The sequence below is a fragment of the Tribolium madens genome, unplaced genomic scaffold (assembly GCF_015345945.1).
Source record: "Tribolium madens isolate multiple individuals breed KSU strain unplaced genomic scaffold, Tmad_KSU_1.1 Scaffold_2;HRSCAF=44;Tcas5.2_LGX, whole genome shotgun sequence".
NCBI classification, from domain to species: Eukaryota; Metazoa; Arthropoda; class Insecta; order Coleoptera; family Tenebrionidae; genus Tribolium; species Tribolium madens.
This window is the reverse complement of record NW_025400995.1, coordinates 4,088,857-4,110,485: the sequence shown is the minus strand read 5'-3', so window position 1 is coordinate 4,110,485 and position 21,629 is coordinate 4,088,857. Positions and strand designations below refer to the sequence as shown.

At 35.7% G+C, this 21,629-nt stretch overlaps 2 protein-coding genes across 2 annotated transcripts; both read right to left on the bottom strand.

Moving 5' to 3' along the window:
* Window positions 1-84: 84 nt before the first annotated feature.
* Window positions 85-1,159, bottom strand: LOC123006223 (phosphoglycerate mutase 1). The gene is made up of 3 exons (XM_044400537.1): window positions 978-1,159; window positions 662-894; window positions 85-608 (listed from the first exon to the last, which is right to left on the bottom strand). Exons 1-3 carry the CDS (start codon window positions 1,075-1,077, stop codon window positions 171-173), a joined length of 771 nt encoding a protein of 256 aa, XP_044256472.1. The 5' UTR covers window positions 1,078-1,159; the 3' UTR covers window positions 85-170.
* A 1,020-nt stretch (window positions 1,160-2,179) lies between these two features.
* On the bottom strand, window positions 2,180-21,594 carry LOC123006246 (dynein beta chain, ciliary). The gene is made up of 43 exons (XM_044400575.1): window positions 21,482-21,594; window positions 21,255-21,387; window positions 19,524-19,888; window positions 19,142-19,478; window positions 18,734-19,095; window positions 18,004-18,519; window positions 17,844-17,954; window positions 17,546-17,700; window positions 17,305-17,500; window positions 16,999-17,254; window positions 16,584-16,944; window positions 15,317-16,526; window positions 14,998-15,270; window positions 14,877-14,906; window positions 13,904-14,746; window positions 13,309-13,857; window positions 13,131-13,265; window positions 12,814-13,076; window positions 12,559-12,760; window positions 12,283-12,507; window positions 11,620-12,107; window positions 11,287-11,569; window positions 10,338-10,511; window positions 9,574-10,293; window positions 9,360-9,521; window positions 8,852-9,051; window positions 8,052-8,637; window positions 7,376-7,999; window positions 7,031-7,327; window positions 6,812-6,981; window positions 6,620-6,758; window positions 6,403-6,567; window positions 6,159-6,352; window positions 5,905-6,109; window positions 5,506-5,811; window positions 5,285-5,455; window positions 4,875-5,191; window positions 4,392-4,806; window positions 3,935-4,336; window positions 3,604-3,846; window positions 2,779-3,135; window positions 2,573-2,721; window positions 2,180-2,523 (listed from the first exon to the last, which is right to left on the bottom strand). The coding sequence occupies exons 3-43, from the start codon at window positions 19,878-19,880 to the stop codon at window positions 2,229-2,231; spliced, it is 13,443 nt and encodes a 4,480-aa protein (XP_044256510.1). The 5' UTR covers window positions 19,881-19,888; window positions 21,255-21,387; window positions 21,482-21,594; the 3' UTR covers window positions 2,180-2,228.
* Between the last annotated feature and the right edge of the window lie 35 nt (window positions 21,595-21,629).

Genomic DNA, 21,629 nt, shown 5'->3' with positions numbered 1-21,629 from the left:
AGATTTTTAATTAATTTATATAACCCGATTACGGAATAAATCAGTCGAGTTTTTATGTGCTTTTTGTATAAATAAAACAAGTGCTTCATAAACGATATTTATTATCCATTTTTTCGCACATATTACACATTGACGCTTAGGAATAAATTAATATAACAATAAATCGACATTTATTTGGCTTTGCCTTGGTTGGCCACAGCTTCCATGGCCTTTTTAACAGTTTCTGGGTCTCCCAAAAACTGCAGACTGCCATTTGCTGTTGGTTTAAGATTCTCATCCAAGATGTACACAAATGGTATACCAGTTGGAAGATTCAGTTTCATGATTTGCTCATCACTCATTTGATCAAGATGTTTGACAATACCACGCAGACTGTTCCCATGAGCTGCAATGAGGATCTGTTTGCCGGATTTAATTTCAGGAACGATTGTGTCATTCCAGAAGGGGAGAGTGCGCTCAATTGTCAACTTGAGGGACTCGTATTTAGGGAATTGGTCAGGGGATGGTCCGTCTTTGTAGCGTGGGTCTTTGACGATGTTTTCATAATAAGGGTGGTCGGGTTCCATGGGTGGGGGCGGAACATCGAAGCTGCGCCGCCAAATAGCGACCTGGAATAAGCCATTAATAAAAAATATCTTGTAACTTTATCTACCACATCTACCTGTTCATCACCATACTTGGCAGCCGTTTCAGCCTTATTTAACCCAGTGAGACCCCCATAATGGCGTTCATTGAGCCGCCAGGTCTTCACCACCGGGAGGTCCGTTTGCCCTATTTCCTTCAAAATTGCTTGAAGAGTATTTTGGGCTCTTGTCAATACTGATGTGTAGGCAATGTCGAATTTATAACCGGCGTCTTTTAGGGCTTTTCCGGCGCTGACAGCTTCTTGTTTGCCTGATTTTTAAAAGAAGCAGAATTTTTAGGGTTATGTCGGCAAGGTCATTCAAGGACGTGAGGATTCTCCTCTAATTTCTTACCTTTTTCGCTCAGATTTGCATCATACCACCCACAAAACAGATTTTTTTCGTTCCATTCTGATTCGCCATGACGAACCATCACAATTTTGTACGGTGCCATGGTTTTTAACTTTAAAAAACTTGTAAAGCGGTTCAAAATGGTTATGTCAAATTTGACCTCTTCTTCCACTTCCAAAGTTTTTATGCAACTGACCAATCAACTTAGCGTTATCGAATTGGAGGGGAGAAGATTAAAATGTGCGCAATAAAGTTTATAGACAAGAATGTCTGTACGTTCGAAACCAAAATTTGCATTGTAAAAACTACAAAATAATTTTTGACCATATTTCGGTTTTTAGATTCGTAGACTACTTGTTTTAAGTGCTTCTTTTTTGGTGTATTAAAAATGTAGTAATGGAATGTTTTACCGTATTACTTGATGAGATGTTTAAGAGATGGCGCCAACAATTCAAGTTAAAATGGTTTTCTTTATTTTTATTTCAAAGTTTGTGATTGTGCTTTTTATTCCTTTTATTATTATTATAGATTATCACGTTCATTAGCACTACCAGCAGGTATTTAAATGCTTTCACTTCATCTGTTTTTAGTTCACTAATCTATTTAATTTACAACTTTTTATTTTAGGAGATATAGTTTTTTACAGTTGACGCGGTATAAGTTGGCGAAACAGTAGCGTAGCCTCAAACACATTTTTATTTTAAAGAAATTTCACATTTTCATTTTGAACAAAAAGTAGCTTGTGCGGCGATTTACAGAGCATTTTTAATTGCAATCAAATTTTAATTTGCGATTTCGCAATGTAAAATAACTGACAACAGAAATCGAATTACTTTAGTCGTGCATTAAATTTTACTTCGCTTTTTTAAATCGATTAATGGAAAGTTACAATTTCATCGTAATTGGAGATTTTGTCAACTGTCTCAGTAAAAGCAACTGATTATGTAACGCCATGGAAAATGTTGAATTTTCTGCGTATGAACAGCCAACGGCGTCAACTGTACTCATATCTGAATACATAATTATAATTTTTTTGTTAAAGGTCTTGCTTTTTAATTGGCTCACAATTTTGACAAGTTTTATTATTTATAATTTTCTTATCAATCGTTCTTTTTTTCCTAAAACTGCAAACAGAAATGTACCTTGTAAAATCAGAAAAATAGGAGAAATGTTGAAATTGTTTTCCAGAGCACATAACAATGGTAAACGAGTGTATGATTTATTTTCTTAAACAATTATAATTGAGTGTTTGAGTTATGTTTGAAGTAAGAGGGCAACGCCCGCCAACGTCCACTTAGCCGGCTTATCCTTAGTTTTCAAGTTAAAGGTCCAGACATATGTGGGCCCTCTTGTTCTTGTTTTATATACGGGACATTCGTACATGTTTCTCAAATCTTGTTTGTCTTGAGTTATAGCTCTGATATTTATTACTGGCATGGAGGGGAATAACTCTTTTAATTTCGAATCCATTATAATTCCAGCTTGCACATCCCATCTGGCGCCTTCCATATGTAGTCCATGGACGTAAGCACCTTCCCTCGGAGCGCTCCTATAAATTTATTTTATGATTTCGTGATTGTGCTTCGTGCTACCCTTACGTAAATTCTTCTTTTTGTTTTTTCGTGACATCACACTGTAGACACATCTTATCTAATGGTAGTTCATTTCTCCGAGCTGTGCTTTGCATAATAGCCGTGAGTAAAGATTGAGGGTTGAAAAATCCACCCAACCACACTGAGGCTGGCAACTAAATGAAAATTGTTTAATTTATTGTTTGTTTTATTAATTGCTGAATAGTACTTACCACGAAGTCGGTAGACCAAGTTTCCAGTTCTCGAATTCTTAATAATAAGTCAACAAACCAAGATGTCAGGCCGAGCAGCGACGGGTAAGCTCTTTTACTCCAGACTGGAGGCACTTGATCTAAAAATAATGCGTTTTCAAGATCTTCCATATCTGAAGTTATTGTAAGTTCCCCTTTTAATCCCAAGTCGAGTTCTTTCAAAGAACGCTTAATTTCTCCGGTTAGGTAATTCATTCTTTCACACTCTTGAAATGCCACAATCACATAAGGAGTGCGCTCTTCAACTTTCCCCATTATTTCGGTCATATTGAAATCCTCGGGAAGCTTTTCGATCATTTCGTCCACTATTTGCTTCACCTAAAGTCATTTATCACCACTTAAGTTCATAAGTCACGGATCTTTACAAAAAAAGAAGTCATGCACATTTATTATTTACATTTTTTGTTGCAAACTGCTAAACAGACTTTAATAAAATGGTAACAAAATGAATTATGTAATTAAAAATTTTTCATCAAATATTTCCTACGGTTAGAATTTAAATTTTATTAATGTTTTAGTAAAACTTTTCTATTTTTGTGGCCGGGAAGTGTTTATTTTATATTAAACAAATTTATTTTGGTCTTGTTATTTTTAACTGAAAGTAATTTATTTATGATTCTATTTGAAATGTGATTCTGAAATCCATTATACTAACTAAAATTTTTATCCGTTACTTACTTAAATATTTCTGAGGGAATTGCGATATATTTTTTATTTGAAATATCAGATTTGTTTAATGTGAAACAGTTCGCAAGAAGTTTGAATTGTGGTTCGTTATGTCCTTACTTTATCTTCTCTGGTAATTGTGGTTCCTCCAGACGTGCCGGCATCTCTGGGTTGCATTTCAAAGACAGTTCTGAAAAGGTTGTCAGCTGTGGTCGTCAAAAAGCCTATTTCGGCATTAGGATGTAGTCCGTATAAGTAGGGTGACTCTGGAGGCATCATTTCGTCAATATAATTGTGGTATCCGACATAGTCGGTATTGGGCGGTGCGGGGAATCCCGGTGCCAACATTAATTCACCGTCGACCTGAAACATTTAATGTTATCGAGTTGAGTTCGTCTCGTCGCAGTGATAGAGGTGTTAGAAAAGTGAGTAGATTTAAAGTGGGAATTACCAAATCGGGTTGTAAAAGTTCTTCTAAATAAGTGTTACATAATCTTCTGTCCCAGTCGTCTGTAATGTGTCCCCCGTACATAATTTCGCCAAACAAATACCTTAAATCTTCCCATGGGACTTTCGAGTTTGCCTCTAAATAGTTGTAGAGCACAAATACGCTAATGGTTAAATCTCCCACGTTAAAGGGGTAGACTTTATTCCATCCTTGGGGTCCGAATTTCCTGCGTTCAGCGACAACCGCGTGAAAATAACATAAAGAAAACAGTATGACTTTAAACTCGGCTTCCTTCCCACACTGCTCTAACGTCTCTTGATTAAAATTCGATAAAGCTTTGTGTAAATTCGCCTGCATTCCCGTCGGAGGCTCGTTCGTTATTTTTATTGACGACTCCAAAATTCCCTACAATAGTTTCCTAAAAGTTTCAATCCGGATTTTTATTTATAGATTTTTTTACTTGGGGAATAATGTGAGCGGCGGGAGTTGCGGCGGGTTCGGCACTCATAAAAACCCGATAATTGCTGTGAGAGCCGTCCGCGAAACGCTCTAGATTTTTTTCAAGCAAAGGTAGCCATTTTTTCACCAAATGGATGTTTTGTAACACCACCCAATGGCCGTGCAAAGCCGCGATTTCCATCGCTTTCTCGGCCACCACTTCCTGTCCTTGACCCAAAGATACATTGTGAAAATTTTGTTTATCTGATGTAAAGCCCAGTTTTTCGCCTAAATCCTCCACATCTTTCAAGGGATTAACGCCCGGTGATAAAATAAAAAAAATCGGTGTCGATGGACTTGTTTCTTCGAATGATTTCGCGAACTCCACCGTCTTGTTCTCCACGTACTTTGACCCCAGTTTTTCCTCAATAAACGCCCTGCAACAATTTAAAAAATCAGATAAATCGTTGCAAGGGTCGTTTTGTGAGTTTGAACGTACACTTACATCATGGCATATATCATTCGATCGGGTCTAAGAGCTCGCATCATGCAAAGTCTCTGTAGTGCGGTTTTGCTTTTCCATTCTTGAGGAAACTTTTCCCGCTCTGGACATTCCGATTCAACAAGTTTCTTCCATCGTTTGGGTGAATTTTCTATGTCCCTGTCTAAGTTTCTGAACTCATCTTTTGTTGCCAGACTACATATACCACCCCAGCTAGTGTTCGATAAAAAATCAACGGGACTAGTGACGTGCGGTTTTATCGGAAATCGCAAAAGAAAATCCAAGTCAGCAGCCATTATCTCTTCGCTCATTAAAAGGATCTTTAAATGAAAATCAATCATGTATTTTTACTGAATGACAGACAATTTGTTCTTGTAAAAATGTTGAAAATTGTCAGTTGAATTTTGATTTACCTGGAATGCCATTTGTGAAGCAAAAATTAATTTATCACATTCAAAGAGTCCTCTAGTCGTGTACTGAAATACAGAGAAGGAAATGCACTCAATTAAATTATTTACTCGAGCGGTGACGGATTCAGCTGGATCTGCTTTGGCTATAGCTTTTTGAAAAACCACACTGAAGGCCTGGAAATTAGTAAATAAACAATTTCGAAATTTTCTTGGAGAAATTTTACTTTCAAAGAAAATTGATAAATTGGGTTAATGGTGTTTAACTCATTCAAAATGAAATAAAGCAAACTTGCTCGAGCAGCTGCTGGCCTATAATGTTCTCTTGCTTGATCAATTTGAATTGAAGTTACTTTGGCTTCTGAAACTTTTTGCTCTATTTCAGCTGCTGTTCGTTTTGTGGTTTCTAAATTCTCCACGAGCGTTGTATCGCCTAATAAATTCCCGCCCGCTGAGGACAAACGAGACAAAAGATCGTCTTCTAATGTCTTCAGCATGATTTTGAAGTCATTTTGTTGCTTGGTTAATTCAGCCTGAAACGCATTTTTTTATGGGTGATTACAACAAGTATGATTTAATTAGCTGCCGAGTGAGAAAGTTTTAACACCTTGTTTATGTAAACTTACCTTTAAGTCCTCCAAGTCGGGTCTTTCAGCCTTAACAACTTCAGCAAGGAGCTGGTCTTCTAAGCCGTCCCTGGTGACTGTGAAATTAATAAGAGTTGCTTGTGCTTGCATTTCGGGCTTATAATGTGGATTTGCCAGTTTTGTTTGAAGGATTAGTCGGAAGAGGGAATTATACTCGATCTCTTTATCGCCAATTTTGATTGCTCTACAATGAGAGTTTTTTATGTTATTTCCAATTTCAACAAACTTCGTACCGGCCCTTTTTAATTAAATTTCGACCAAGTAAAGTGTCCAATACCGGATCGACGCTCTCTTCAATATTTTCTACTAAAACTGTTGCTCCTGAAGTAATTGATTTTTCAATTACATCCAGATACCCTTTTTGGCCCAAACGAATTACTTTTAGGTCGTCACCATATTTCTGCTTTATCCATTTTATCCCTTGCAACTGAAATAACAAAACGACAAATATTTCTAATAAAAGCGTATTGAGCTCACTTGAGGGTCAATCATTAGAGGCCATCGATCAGAGTTCGAAAGAATTGTCGCATTTTCTGTCGACATTCGATCACTGGGTAAACCTTCATTATGCCATTTCGCTATTTGTGTATCATCAGTCAATAATGACAAAGGATCGAGATTTTCAGTAATCGGAATCGGAGGCTGAAATTGAGCAAAATAAAAAACTTATCTACTTTATTTTCCTTTATCCTACATCTAGTGTTTTTAAGAATTGCAGCCACATTTTATGCAATAAATCCAACCGATACTGTTTTGTAAAACAACCAACATATGAGATGAAAGCTGTAACTAACAGTACATCACCCGGTAACATTGTCCCTTGCTCCATAAAGCTAAACAGAAATAAAAAATTATTGTGTTTTATTGATTCATCTTCAAAAATTACTTGTTAACTGCTTCAGCCCATCTAACATTTTCACTAGCCAGACCTCCGACAAGTCTATTAGCTAGTTGTATAGTGGCATTGGTGGCATCAGCTTCTTGTTGACATAATAATTTTTCAGTTGTAGCTTTTTCAAAATCGGCTGTTAATTTTGCCAATTGTTCTTCCAAAGACTAGGAATGTTGTGTTTTATCATTTGTAATAACGAAGTTTGGAACTTACAGCAACTTTTTTCTTAATTCCGCTTAATTTCTCTTGTGCCGCTGCTAATTCTGCATTAGCCGCCGCTAAAGCTTTCCGTTTCGGTTCAACGTCACAATAAACTTCGTAGAATTTAATAATATTAATAACCCAAGCACAAAGACCTGCCGCTGCAGCTGATTTCGATCTAACGAATTCAGGTTCGAATTCAGCATCTTTCAAATAAGGTTCTATAGCTTTAATAATTTCAGGATGGATATTCTCTTTGTCGTAATTAATTAATGAATCAAGAAACGCGTCGACTTTAGCCATCACGATCTAAAACTATGACATTGTAATAAATGAAAATAAATCGAATTACATTACTTTGGCGGCTTTCCAACTTCTGTCTTTAGGTATTTTTGCTGCTGGCGCTAAAAGAACCATAACTGCAGCAGTGACATTTGTCACTGCCCCCGGTGGCGACCCAAACGATTTCAACTCGGTGAGATTCGCTTTGTTCAGTGTATTGAGGGCCTCTTGAGCGGCAATTAATGCTGGCTCGGCTTTAAGCAAATCTTCTTCGCAGTCTTTCTGCTTTTTGCTTACTTCTTCTGCAATCATTGCGACTTTTTCTTCTTCTTCGTCTGCGAGTTTTTTCTCGATTGAAACTTTTTCGGTTTCAATACCTACAATTTCGATGAGAGCATCAGCTGCTTCGTTCTTTTCTTTAAGTTCAACTTCTTGAATCGCGAGTTTCTTTTTTAACTCATCAACTTGTACAGCTGTACTTTTCAGTTTATCTAATCCATTTTCCAGGCGTTCAATTTTGCACTGGAGTTCATTGTTTTTTTTTATGAGGAGTTTGGAGTAGAGATTGATTTGTTCTAGATATGACTTCGGGGTGGTGTAGTTATACCGTCTTTCGTTTTGGAGATATAATTTGGACATTGCGTTAACGGAAGTGTGGGCGTATGCCATAAATCTGGATACAGAATCAAGTAGAGATGCCTATAAATCAATTGCAATTAATTACAGGGTTAGAAAGGAGTTGCAATATAACCGGTAAAGCTTTCAGCTCTTGTAAAAATCGTAGAGAGACTGAAACTAGAGCTTCTTGAGGCCATTCGTGGAACCAATTAATTTGTGTGCAGTTAATTATAGCGGGGAACTTTCTTGATCTAACGCGTAACGTTGAACCAACAGGTGAGAAACATAGTACAACTTTTAACTGTCTTCTTACACGATCAATAAAGAATTTCCAACAATTCTCTCTAGTGTCTAACATGCCGGCTCCTTTTACTTCATTACGGACACCTGCTATAATATTTTCAATTTCATCGTCAGGGAACATATCGGGCACTTCTCCTGAAGCCAGCATGTCATTAATAAGGACCAGGAATTGTTCATTAGGAACTTGAGCATCTGTCATAAGAAACATTATTCCAACATTTTTCAGGCCCGTTTTCAGATAAAGGGATGATAACTCATTTCGTAGATCGGGAACTCCGTAACCTTTCTTTAGCTGAATTTGTGACACTTCTAACGATGAAATGAAAGCAGCCAATCTAGACAAAGACTGCTTTCCGCTACCACCAACCCCCACTAATAACGCACTTCCTCGAGGAGATTCTAATATTCGATTTATTCTACAAAATATTTCATTCTGAATCCCAAATTCGATAATACAATAACCACATATGAAACAAAATTCTCTTTTGCTAAAGCTGTTACAGTAATTAGAATATCACGTGGCTTAACTACGGTTCACGTTTTCATTATTAATTGACAATTATTTTACAGCGATTCAATTACTCTGTACGTGACATGAAAAACGTGCTACTTTATCAATTAAAAACTCACCGACACACATGCATCATCGCATCTTCAAACAATACCAAATTCATAGCAGCCACCAAATCATTATAACTTGACATTGCTTCTGTCAGCAGTTTACTAAGAGTTTCCCATTTTGTTATGGGCATATATTTAGGCTCGCCGATTCCACTAGCAAAATGACAATAAATGTTTGGTCTTTCAAAAACAATTGACTCATCAATTTCCTACAAAACTGAAAATTAATTCATCGGGGGAGTAAAAAACTATGACACGCCCACAGAATCTTCCTTAAATGAGCAAAAGAAAAAATATTCATTTGAGCTACGAAATGTCGTGATTATTGGCAATAAAATACTTTTACTGATCGTAACTAGGATCGTGACGACATTATTTTTAAGTTACTTCACTGACTTCGTTTGATTTGTTTACCCATAGAAATATATCTTTGATTTTTTTAATTGAAATTTTTGAACAAAAGAAAACCATTTTAATCGCATTATCTGACGACAGGAGAAAGACAAAAGAAGGTTACCTCGAAATTCTTTTTAAAAAGATCTAATTGTAATTTGCTAAAAGCGTCAATATCCTTTTCTTCGATTAGTTTGTCGCCGTAAACTCTTTGACTTTCATGCAACCAAAGCCTAACTAAATCAGTGGGTTGATTCAAACAGTCGTTTGTGCTGAAGAGTAGCCCCTGAAATGAATTACAACGAAATAAAGTTAGTCCGGAATCAAAGTAATTATACCTGAAAGACGTTAGATATGTCACGCAAATTAAAGATATAGTGGAATTTTATCGCTGTAGGGAGAAATATTTGGGAAGCTTTGTGATGTAGAGCGACAGCAGCTGATACAACATTGTCTCCGAGCTTAACAACGACGGAAGGAAATTTGTGTTCAATATTTGAAAGATGTTGACTTAAAATTGCATGATAAATTGTTGACAAGGCTTCACTTCCTGGGAAACTAATTGCAAATACGTAAAAGTGTCTTTGCAGGCGTGGGTTGATGGTGAAACTTCCGGCTGTGGGGTTCATACAGGACACGTATTGACAATTATGTATGTCTTTAAGCGAGAGCCGGTTCCTGTCATACCAGTGACCATAATCCAGATGCTGTCTGATCAAGGTGTGAGGTTGCACCGTGCCATAGGCATCGACTTCTGGCATATTCATATCATCGATGAAGTAAACAAGAGTTTTATTACCGGGAGGTCCGTAATTCCGTCCCGCTTTTTTCTCTAACGGTTTCTCGAGAATCTTTTGCAGCATCTCCGATGTTGTGTAAAAGTTGAAAGGCACGTTGGTGACCGCATAGTTTTCGGATAATGATACCAATTTCTCGCTGACGAGCACAGTCTTTCCGCAACCTGCGTTTCCTACTAACATAACCGGTCGACGTTTGGCCATCAACAAATCCAAGAAATATCGAATACGAATTGATTCGGCCGTGTGGACCAATACGGCCTGAAAATAAATGTCGAGCACAGAAAACACTACAATTCAATTACCTGCAGGGGAACATCGGGATCGAGCTCGAAACGTCCCAGACTTTCTGTCCAAGGCACAAACTGCTTCGATTCAGAATCGATGTAATAATCAAATACGGTACCGCCACTCGGAAATTTTACGCTCTTAAACTCATTCACCCACCATTTTGTAAACTCCACACGATAATCAGTCGCCTACAGAGAAACACAAACTGACAATGAGACACAAAAATCTCCAAATGAGAGTGAAAAAGTTAGAAAACCGTAAAAAACACAGTGTAGAAATGTTATTAAAATTAAAGAATCTCAGAATACAACGTAAGTAATTAAACAAAAGGTAAATGGGTAAAGATGAGTAATTTGTAAATGTAACACTAATATGCAATTTGCAACACTAATACCTTATACTGTTTCTATGGTTACCTCTTATGTTGCCGTTAAAATACGCTTCATCTATAAAGTACGTCGTCAATAGCAACGTATCTTATGAGTCTATAAAATACGCTGATGCATATTTTTTGTCGATTTTGATATTATTTTGACATACTTTTTAAAAATGATTTCTGAATTTAGTACAATTTCTGATTTAATATTAGTCTGCAAAAAATCTTAAACACGGTTGCCCGAATTTAAACTGTCTATTAAACTTTTGTTGTCTTAATAGCTACTAGATATGTAGCTGTTAATATTGTTTTAAGCTAAACTTTTATTGGTAATTTTTGATTAGTTTTCATTAATTAAATTTAACTTATTACACATAAACTAAGATTCAAAAGAAGTTTTTTACTGCTTTAAAGAAGAAAGTGCAATCTTTAGACCTGCAATATTTTTGTAGTGAATTTCAATCATATTGTTAAAAAACTTAAATAGAAAACAATTTTTTTGTTTTTGCATCTAATAGATTATTTAATTGTTTAAAAATGTATTTTTAAATACTATCTAGTATTGTCTAAGGTGTTAATTTTCTGACCTGTTCTTGGAACATGGCAGATCCGAAAGCCCAGACGCAGCAGAAGACGAAGTAGAGCTCGTACCATTCTTTAGGACACTCATTTGGTGTGTTATTAGGTGTGAGTAGGCATTCCAAGAGGTGGCATAACATTTCAATGTGTGATGTTTCCGCAACTGGAGTAATTTTCTTGAAGCGAGTGCGAACATTTTCTAAACAAATGGGAATATACTTGTCAAAAAGCATAATTAAATTGGATTTTTCCGTTCCGTTTGTTCTTGTTTCGATCCAGCTTGTTACAAATCTAGGAATTATTTTTAATAGAATGATAATTAAAGCGTTGAATGTACTAACGGATTCCATCCGAGATCTTGAGGGTTAATATAAAGAATTCCTGCACGGGAAACTGTGGCAGGCGTTGCAGTTCTCAAGTTAGATATCTCAAATAATAGTCTCATTCCTGGTGTTAATGCGATTCTCTCGTTACTGGCCAAAGTGAGTACTTTGTTATCATCCATGACAGTGTTAAGAGACTCAATCCACATCGGATCTATGTCACCGTCCAAAACAATCCATTTTGGATTATCGCCACTCAAATTAGCTTGTTCCCTCATTAAAACAGATAATAAACCATCTTTCCATTCTCTAGTTGCCGGATTTATGATACCGAAAAGTTCATCGTTTGTTACCGCTTTCGGGTTGAGATCGTTGTAAACCGGTTTCCTTTTTATATTTATGTAAGTTTTAAATAATGTTTTCCACACTTGAGTTTTTCCAGTACCCGCATTGCCAACGATAAAAACCGAATGCCGAACTTCTAACAATTCCTCTAGTTGAACAACCTGAAGTTAAAATTTTAGTTGATTTTTTTAGTATAATTCTAAGCATTCAATTTAGTTCGGAAAATTAGTCTTGCAATTTTCTTCCGCTATTTGCCAATATCCCAAGTTTAATTGAAAATTGATTAGTCGAAGTTTAAATGAGGTTTATTTTTAAATGTAAATGTACCAAACTTACTTTCAATATGAAATTGTCTTCGGGTTGTAATTTTAAATCAATAGCAGCCTGTTTAACAGTACGTTCAAACTCAGCATCTCGTTTTCTAGGCACTTCTAAAGCCGGAAATAAATCACCAATCAGTCCCATAAAAACAGGCGTATCGTCTGTTACTATTTTAGGTATATTAAAATCGCGCAGAGCTCTCATTAAAACTTCCTCTTCGGGTCTTCCAGGGTCACCTCTCTGACAAAATTTGTAAGTCAATTTTACTTATCAAGAGATAATTTATTATACTTTTAAGGATCCCGCTACTACTAAAACGGATTTTATTGCTCGTAATCCCCAATCATAATGATCTTGTTTTGATAACAATTCTTTGCACAGAGTGTATAGAGTTATAAATTTTCTGGCTAGAATTTTTGCCTCTTGGAACCCTTCAGCAACTAACATTATTTCACATATGAGCTCAAAATCTGGCACGACCATAGCACACGGTCTGAAATAACCGAAAAATATTTGATCGTATTGATTTTAAATAATTATACCTACCTAAAAAGTGCTTTCAAGTTTTCTGGTAACTCAGTTCTGCCAGCATAGCCAGGATTCATAGTTATAAAAATACCCACAGTGGGCACTAGCGCGATGGGATCCCCCATAAAATCGAATTGTGTTCTTTTATTTTTAATTGCATCTAAAACTGACTTTACTTGGACCGCAACAACCGAAAGGACCTCCACTGAAATCCTATTGAACTCATCAAAACATCCCCAAGCCCCCGTCTGCGCGAGTCCTTTGTAAATATTTCCACAGGACTACAGACAAATACTAGTTTCTATTATTAAAAATCAACATTATATATTATATACTTTATAATCCATTTGTTCGGAGCAGTTGAATACGTAAACCATTATGCCAAGTGCTCGTCCCAAATCCTTTGTCGTTTCGGTTTTTCCCGTTCCAGCCGGGCCTGCGGGCCCTCCACCCATTATTAAATGCAAAGACTGAATTTACTTAACGTAATTAAGTTCAATAATCAACCCTTACCTGAGTTAAAGTGATGTAACATCGGTCAGTTAAGGGTGTTATCACAAGTCGGGGAGTATTACCCAAATATTCATAACTGTACCTAAACTGGGCATCACAAATATTAGCAAAACAATGTTTATCTTTCTCGTCCCACCGATGTCTCAATTGAGACACCCATTGGAAAGCCGATGCACTTTCCACCTTCATTTGAATCAACTTACTCACAACATCACGAGAATGAACATCAATTGTGCAAATCGTCATGATTTTTTGACGATCTTGTTTCGTCAAGTCGCCCAACAACAACGAAATCAAAGTGCTTAGTTGTGACACTTGTTTTTTATAATAGTCGCGAATTGCATTATCGTAACCTTCCTCCAAACGAGAAAAAGCTATATTTACTTCAGTGGTCCACCAAATTTGGGTACCACAAAGCGAGGCTTGAGCCGGAAAGTCAAACAACCACTGGTCACGTGGCTTATCTTCATAAGATAGAACCCCTTCACCGATTAAATGACGGATTGTTGATCGCATTGAAGCTTGAATGCGATTTAACCACACTTCAACCTTAAAACCAGTGTAAATCGACAATCCAAAAATTATATAAAATTACCGCATCGTTACAATTCGTTGTTTCATTGAAATCAATATATTCCCCATCTTTGGCGTGCATCCCGTGAATAAGTTTATTCAAATTTCCTTCTTCGTCTCGGCCAAAATTCAATCTTGCCAAAGAATCGAATAATTTAGTTAAATGTTTAGCCACCAGTTCGGGCTGATTTCCATTCGATAAAATATCAAGTAAATCCGCTGATGAAATAAAGTAAAATCGCGGAAATGACAATCTTTTTGTTTCTAAATACACAGCTAAAGCCTTTTCGCACAAAGTTAGATTCTTTTGTATCTCCTCTAAAATAGCAAGCAGACCAGACTTATTCGTAGATTCCACCACATTTGGTATTTTTGACATTTCTGCAGTCAGTTTTTTAAAGTCGGTATCAATTTGATCAAACCGAGCCGAATCTTCCGGTAATTGCTTTCTAATGTCCTCCGAACTCATAAAAATCGATTCTAGGTGCATCCAAGTCCTTTGGACTTCAAACCAAATTGTTATCACTTGATCAGCTAGACATAATTTGCTTTGCCAACTGGAAACTTCTTCCAAAAAGTGTGCAATAAATTTCGAAGTGATCAAATTTTGTAATTGGACTTGATTGTCTTCTAGTGTCTCTATCAACTCTTCGCTTGCTCGCAGTAGTTTGCAACCAGTTCTGGGGTGTATTTCGTGTTCGAATTCCATGGCAGACCAAGTGACGTTTAATTCGCGTAAAATTTTTTCCATTGACATTTCCTTAACTGCTTTATCGACAATATTTTTAACTTCTTCCTCACACTCGTGTAGATTTAGCTCGAGCAAGTCGGCCAAAGTCGTATTGTAGTCCATCACGATTTTGGTCTAGAATAATTTTATACGTCAAGAGGAGTTTGATAAGGTTTTATATTCAGTGCTATAATACTACTGGACAAAACTGAGACTTACTTTTACCAGGGCTTTCTAGAAAAAATAGCAAAGTAGCAATACTTACCGTGAATTCTGGAGGTAAGGCTGCTAAATTCTGTAACAGATTGCGGAAAGAATGTAATGCTATGTACAATGATGTTGTAGCTATATACATATGTACAAACTAAAATTGTGACTATATGTACCTTAGTAGATTTCATTAATTGATTCCAGTGTCTTTCCCTAATAGCCGGATTTTGTAATTCACCAACGGCTTTCAATGACGTTAATGTATTTTTGACGGTCGCTTCTAGCCCTAAATATGTGTTCCAAGCCCTCATTTCTTTATCTAACATTCTTATTTCTTTTGCAAACTTTTTACACTCAATGTCCATATTTTCAACATCAATTTTTCTCCAAGGTGTTGTTTTCCAATCATCGACACAAGTATGCACAATGTGGACATAATCCCACAATTGCTACAATTCGAATTAGAAAAATGCAACAGCAAGTTTTATGACTCACTTTCAACATTTTCAAATCTTTGCGACATTGTTTCAATACTTTAAAATCGGGAACATTTACTTCAAACAGTGATCCCGATTCGTGAATATTTTTCATTTCAGTTTCAAACTTTCGCAAATCTTTATCAACCTTGTCTAACACAATATACGGCTCAGGACAGTTATACTGGAAGAAGGGATATTTTTTGAAAACTTCGCGATAATAAAGGACTCGCGTATCAAATTCTGCAATTTTCTTTCGAATCAAAACAACTTCAGCTGCTTGTAATGGTGCGACTTGTTGTTTGACTGTAATTGCAATTTTTTTGGTGTTGTTCCATTGTTCGGGCAGTTCTTGAAGATACACGTTAACTTCTTCGGGGATGTCCTGATCGTAGAATTTCAGCAGCTCGATTGTTTCACGTAGTGGCCCAAACATTTCGTCGGTGGTAGCTTGACGTTCTTTGACATGAAGTAAATATCCCATGACGTTGACCAAGGCTTGGTAATCACCCTCTACGACAGTTTGTTGCAAGCCTTCATCCGCTTTTCTTATAAATTGTCCTAAATCGGTCAAACTATTAGTGACAGTGTCTACAAGGTGGTCCTTGAACATATTGCCCCATTTTCGAATTGTATTAAGTAAGGCTTGTTTGAAAGGTTTGACATCGACTTTAAACCAGGAATTAAATGTATGTTCAGTTTGCATTCTTTCAACTTCGTTGTACAGATTTTCAAAAATGTCAATTTGTTCGCGGAATTGCTCCATTTTTGGTGGGTTTGGTTTTGGCGCTGCTGAGTCTTTGAGATGCACCCAGTCAATTTCTTCACCTGTTAATTGTCTACTATAGGTCAAAAAATGCTCCAAGTAGATCTTCCGGTCATCGAGCCAAATGTAAGAATAGGTTTGGAATTTATCACAAAATTCGTAAGCCTCCTCGATGACTTGGTCAACATTTTGAAGGATATCATCTTTAATATCGGAAATATCTTGATTTGAAACTATTTCTTCCTGGTATGAGGTTTGGATAGTCTTTGAGAATCTTGGTACAATTGAAGAAATTTTAGTAATATCGTCGATTAAACCTGTTATGAGTTTTTTGAAACCATCATCAGCATTAGCATCGAGAGATGGTACAAAAATTATATTAGGCTCTTTTAGAATTAATTGGGCTTCAAAGAGCGGGGCGAGGTTGTTAGTTGGGTCCATGTGTTCGTTAATGTAGCCCAAACTAGAATAATTAATAATTTTATTTATTTATTTTTGGTATTGATTAAACTTTAATTACCTGCAACCTACGCATTGGTATAAATAGCTCATAACAATTTTATCTACAAAGTCAATGTAACTGAGCCATTTAGGGCTGTCCTGTTTCTCAGTCATTTGAAAGAATTGCATGTTTTCTAGTAATAAAACCGTAATCTGATCTGCTGCTTTCTTGATATCGGAATATCGCTTCGCTATTTTTTCTTCTCTTTCCTCAATGCACAAAACTGTATATTTCTTTCCTTCTTTTCTCTCGAATAAAGGTTGGCGGGCAAATGGCATTAAAACGTTTTTTATTTGATTGAGGTTCTCTTGACATTTTTGTAAATTCTGTTGTAAATTTCCAACGAGATTGTACAATTTTGTCATGTATTCCCATAAGCCTAATTATAAAAAAATATCTTAATTCACATAAAGATACAAGATAATATATGTACCTTCTGAGTTCCAATTGAGAGTGTTTTGTCCTTGAATAATTAACTCATCGATTTCTGCAATTTCATTTTCGATTAAATTAAATTCAACATCTTTAGTTGTTCGACGGATTTTATTATACCAAGCGATTGTTGAGTTTAAATTGGATATGTATTTTCTAAAAACATCATTTCTTTCTGCCAGCTTTATAGCTATTTCAGGCAAATCCTCGTGTCCCATTAATTTTAAATAATGAATTTCTCTGAGAATCGCCGATAGCTGGAAGTGAGAAAAAATGCTTTGTCTATTTCCAGGTAAGCATCACTTACTTCTGAATTAAAATTTAAGTGCAACTCTTTCGTTTTGGGGTTTCTTTTTAGTAAACAAAGTTTAAGATTTCTTTCGATTTGTTGGGGCACAACTCTTGCCCATTCTTTAAATACCTGATCATTAAAGGTATCAATTTTTTTAAATAAATTAGCAAATTTTTCTAAAATTTCTGCAGCTTCCGAACTTTCAGTTATTCTAAAAAACTGACTTATTAGTGCTTCAAAAATTAATAATCATTACGGATGTTGAAGGCTTTTAAATGATTCTAACGGACTTGAAAGTCGTGTACACAAATTAAGGGTCCAACGTAAACTTCCAGCTACGGGTGGCATATATTTGTCTAAAATAAATTGTCCATGTTTCTCCTTATGCAACATTTGTTCTTGGAACAGTGCCTGCAGTAGGAATCATTACAATTTAACATGCAATATCTAAGTAATAATGGTCGTAGTTTGTGCTTAGCAGTGGATTATTTATTATCGCATAAGCACAATAAAAAGTATTTTTACTCCACTGCCAAATTTTGGATTATACTTGCCTCCGCTGTATTTATTTCTTGTTGTAACATATCTAAAATTTTTGTATATTTATTGGTAAATTCAGTTTTAATCAGAGGTCTTTCTAATACAGAACCGACGATACTAATTAACTAAAATGTGATATAAGCAAAGTATAATAGACGCTGCAAGAGAACTCACTTTAAATATGCTTTCTAAGTTTGAACAATCTTCAAAAGCTTGACAAAAAATTGCTGCTAGTTTCATGTCCATTTCGAAAATTTTTTGTTTAAAATTTTCAAAGTCGTAAATAAATGAAGAATCGTCGGGATCAAGTACATCGTAAGATTTTCCGGAAAATATGGAAAAACACTGCTGAAATTCTCCAAATACAACCGTGACTCTTGCACTAAGATTTTTTCCCTTAATTCCTCCAATTTCAACTTTTTCTAATTTAGTGAATTCAAGTACTGTATTAAAAAACCATTGAATTGTTTGTAACCTTTCTAAAAAAGCATTAAATCGTTGAAAAACCATGTTGGGGTGAAAATTCCACAGTTTCGGTTCCCGTTCTTTGAAAAATCGGTCAAGATTATTTTTATACGAGTTAAAAATTTTCGAAAATTGTTTTAACGTTTTTATACAAAGACTGACCCTTTGCATGGCTTCATCAATATCGCTGTGGAAAAGAGTTGTCGGGTCCAGACATTTTTTCGCCTGGAAATTACGCTAATTTAGAAATTACACTCAGATTAAGCCACAGTAACGTTCTAACATTTTATGCTTTGAACTTTTCAATGTAAATTAACTCGTGTTGCTACGTTCTTTTATGTTAATTTAAGCGGCTTTAATTGAATCAACGGTTTTACAGAAAAACAAATTAATTAGTGTGGGGTGACCGAAAAATTATAATTGTCACATTTTTACTTACCTCTTGAATCAGCAGATTGCAGATTTGCTTCAAAAGGACAATTATTTTAACTTGGTCGTAATATTTTGAATTTGACCAAATAAGACAAACAACGTGCATAAGGGGCGCCAGTACGGGGATACATTCACTGAAATCGGTTTCTTCAACTAGTGCAATATGTTTTTTCAGTGGTTTCAGGTACAAACATATATCTTTTGCCTCAGCTAAAGATATTACAATATTTTTAAACAAATTCTTGAAGCAACTATAATAGGCACTATTTGTTTTTTCTAGTATGACGGCCATGCTTCTAACACGGGGTTCTCTGAGCTGTTCATAGATATAGTGAAGATTTTGAAGTCTCAAATTCCAAAATTGCAATTCTACAAGAATTTTTGTAAACACTGGAAACTTATTTTTTTAAATTACCAACTGACGGAACGGGATTGGGTCCAAGCCCTGCTTTTTCAGATGAATCATTTACTAAAACATCATTAATCTGAGCAGCCCATTTAATTACAACTCCTTCTATAGCACTTTTGAGATACAAATCGCAAATTTCGCCATTACTTTCAATTAGAGCTTTTTCAACTTCGTGAACTTTGTCGATTCCAACAGGCATTGGCAAAACAGTTTGGCCATTTACGTGACCTTTGACTTGGTATACCGTACTTTTTAAACTGTGGACATGTTTTTGCACATCTTTTGCTATGACTGGTGGCCACTTTTCGTGGTTTTTGGAATTGGACAAAAGAGGAACTAATATCTAGAAAATTTATTAAAAAAACATTAAATGTTGTAATGGGAGTACCTCATCGACTAGTGATGCTAGCTGATCGATAATTTTTGCTGACAAATCACCTGCAATTACAGATTCTGAGGGAGTGGTTTTTGAGACAGGAACTGGAGCTTTTTTAATAAAGTAAACGCCTTTGGTTTTTAATTGCGCTAAGGGAAATCCATTTGAAGCAACAAGTTGAGCGGTTGGTGTAAGTACCACAACTAGGAGAGTGGGTTGAGGACGTTCCAAAAATTTCATAACTACAGCTTTGTGGTCTTCTGTAGCCATCATTCTTGACCATTTTTCCGGTTTTAGTTTTAAAGTTTTTTGAACAAAGCTGCCAAGAAATGTCATGCGGTTGTCGACCTGAATCGGTGGTTGATCCATCGTGCCAGCTATTTTAATAAACTTAATTAACTATTTATTCTGTGATTGGAAAATTGTAGCAAAAAAAAATAAATTGCAGAATTAGTCGATTAGGTGGACTGTGCATGTTCAACACCTATTAGATAATTTGATTTTAAAATAAATGGAGTTTTTATCTCCCTAAACTATAGACTTTCGTTACGTTAATAAATTATGTTGTCACGATGGGAGGGAACCTTTTGTGATTTTAGTACAAAGAAATCAGAATCTGTCGACAATGGAAAAATGAAAGACAACTGTCATTAAATAATTGTTGAAGTAAGGAAAAATCTTGAAGCAGGAAAATATTGATTTGAATTTTTACTCAAGTAAAACTATTAAAAAATCTAAGTAATTACTCTGTCACTTTCAGTTATAGTCAGCTAATTAATCATTTAACTGTGACGAGTTATTTTTAAGTTTCGTGCTAATTTTATGAAGAAATAGAACAGTTTTTATTAAATTGAATAAGAAGTAGACACTATACCAACTTGTAAATACCTCACTTAAAGCATGTCCAGTCCAGAGGCGGACTGGCCAGGAGTGTCGGGGTGCCACTTATTAGATTTATATATGGGCACAATTAATGGAAAAATCTAAATATAAATAGGTAAGTATATAAACTTGGTGGACAGAAACGAAAAGAAAAAAATTATATTACAAGCAACCTCTGAAGACGTTCATCAAAAAACTTTATTTTCGTTTATTAAACCATGTTATGATTTCAACTGAATGTAATAATCATGGGCGCCCATAGGGGGGACCCCCGGACCCCCGAGACGATAGTGGTTGCTATTTTATATAAAAAAAGATTTATTTGATTTTTCACAAACTCGTTCCAACTTAAATTTTCATGAACGAATTAAGAAACTACTATTTATTTTTATTATGAACTGCCCCCCTTAAGCCCCCTTCCCCCTGACAATAATTTCTGCGCGCGCCCATGGTGATTTATTAATTAATAAATTTGTCAGTCCGTCCCTGGTCCAGTCATCCAATTCATAACCAGAACTTTATGAAAATTTAAGATGATATTAATAATTGGATTCATAGTTTATGGAAAACTAATTTTATTTAAAGACAATGTGGCTGAGTAGTAACTGCAATTCGTAAATAAAACCTGTTTTACGTTGAACAATAATACACGGAACGCTGGTCTAACTGCTTTTGCAATAGGAGCAAGTATCTCAAAGTTCTAAGAGTTTAGGTATTCCCTGACATTAGTGACCCGGATTTAAAGTTATCCCCTGATAAACGAAATTACGATGAACATATAAAACCACCTGGATGCTCCCCGCTATCATTACGTAAAGCTAGTTTTTTTCGTCTCTAGAGTACAAGAAGAAAAATACTCACCAATTAAGTGAGATATCGTTTAAAATTTGTTCTACTTTGCCGGTAACTGCATGTAGGAAACACAGAGGAAGTAACGATGCACTTTCCACTGTTGCATTTTCAAGATTGCGCTATGATTTAAACTGCTGAAAGACTGAAACCAACATATATCATGCCACAATCACGTTATTATATTATTTGCGTGGTCTCATCGTCTCAGAGTCGTACCAAGACACGCTCTTCCTTACCTCAACTAATGACAACATAAATAAAATCCTGAAGGAATATGAACACCACATCGATTTTTCTACTTTGCACCATTATGTCTCAGCACACAAAAGCAATTTCAAATTAAATTAAACACCTAGTTTTGAACTGGCGCGCAGTTTTTGAAAC

What these genes read in the sequence shown, in the direction of transcription:
- LOC123006223 (XM_044400537.1), bottom strand. Translation starts at nt 1,077, where the DNA reads ATGGCACCGTACAAAATTGTGATGGTTCGTCATGGCGAATCAGAATGG. An exon ending in TGCAAATCTGAGCGAAAAAG is followed by an intron (nt 895 to 977) that starts GTAAGAAATTAG and finishes TTTAAAAATCAG; the next exon opens with GCAAACAAGAAGCTGTCAGC. An exon ending in CCAAGTATGGTGATGAACAG is followed by an intron (nt 609 to 661) that starts GTAGATGTGGTA and finishes GGCTTATTCCAG; the next exon opens with GTCGCTATTTGGCGGCGCAG.
- LOC123006246 (XM_044400575.1), bottom strand. Translation starts at nt 19,880, where the DNA reads ATGGATCAACCACCGATTCAGGTCGACAACCGCATGACATTTCTTGGC. An exon ending in CGAATGATATATGCCATGAT is followed by an intron (nt 4,807 to 4,874) that starts GTAAGTGTACGT and finishes AAATTGTTGCAG; the next exon opens with GGCGTTTATTGAGGAAAAAC. An exon ending in CTTGGTCTACCGACTTCGTG is followed by an intron (nt 2,722 to 2,778) that starts GTAAGTACTATT and finishes ATTTTCATTTAG; the next exon opens with TTGCCAGCCTCAGTGTGGTT.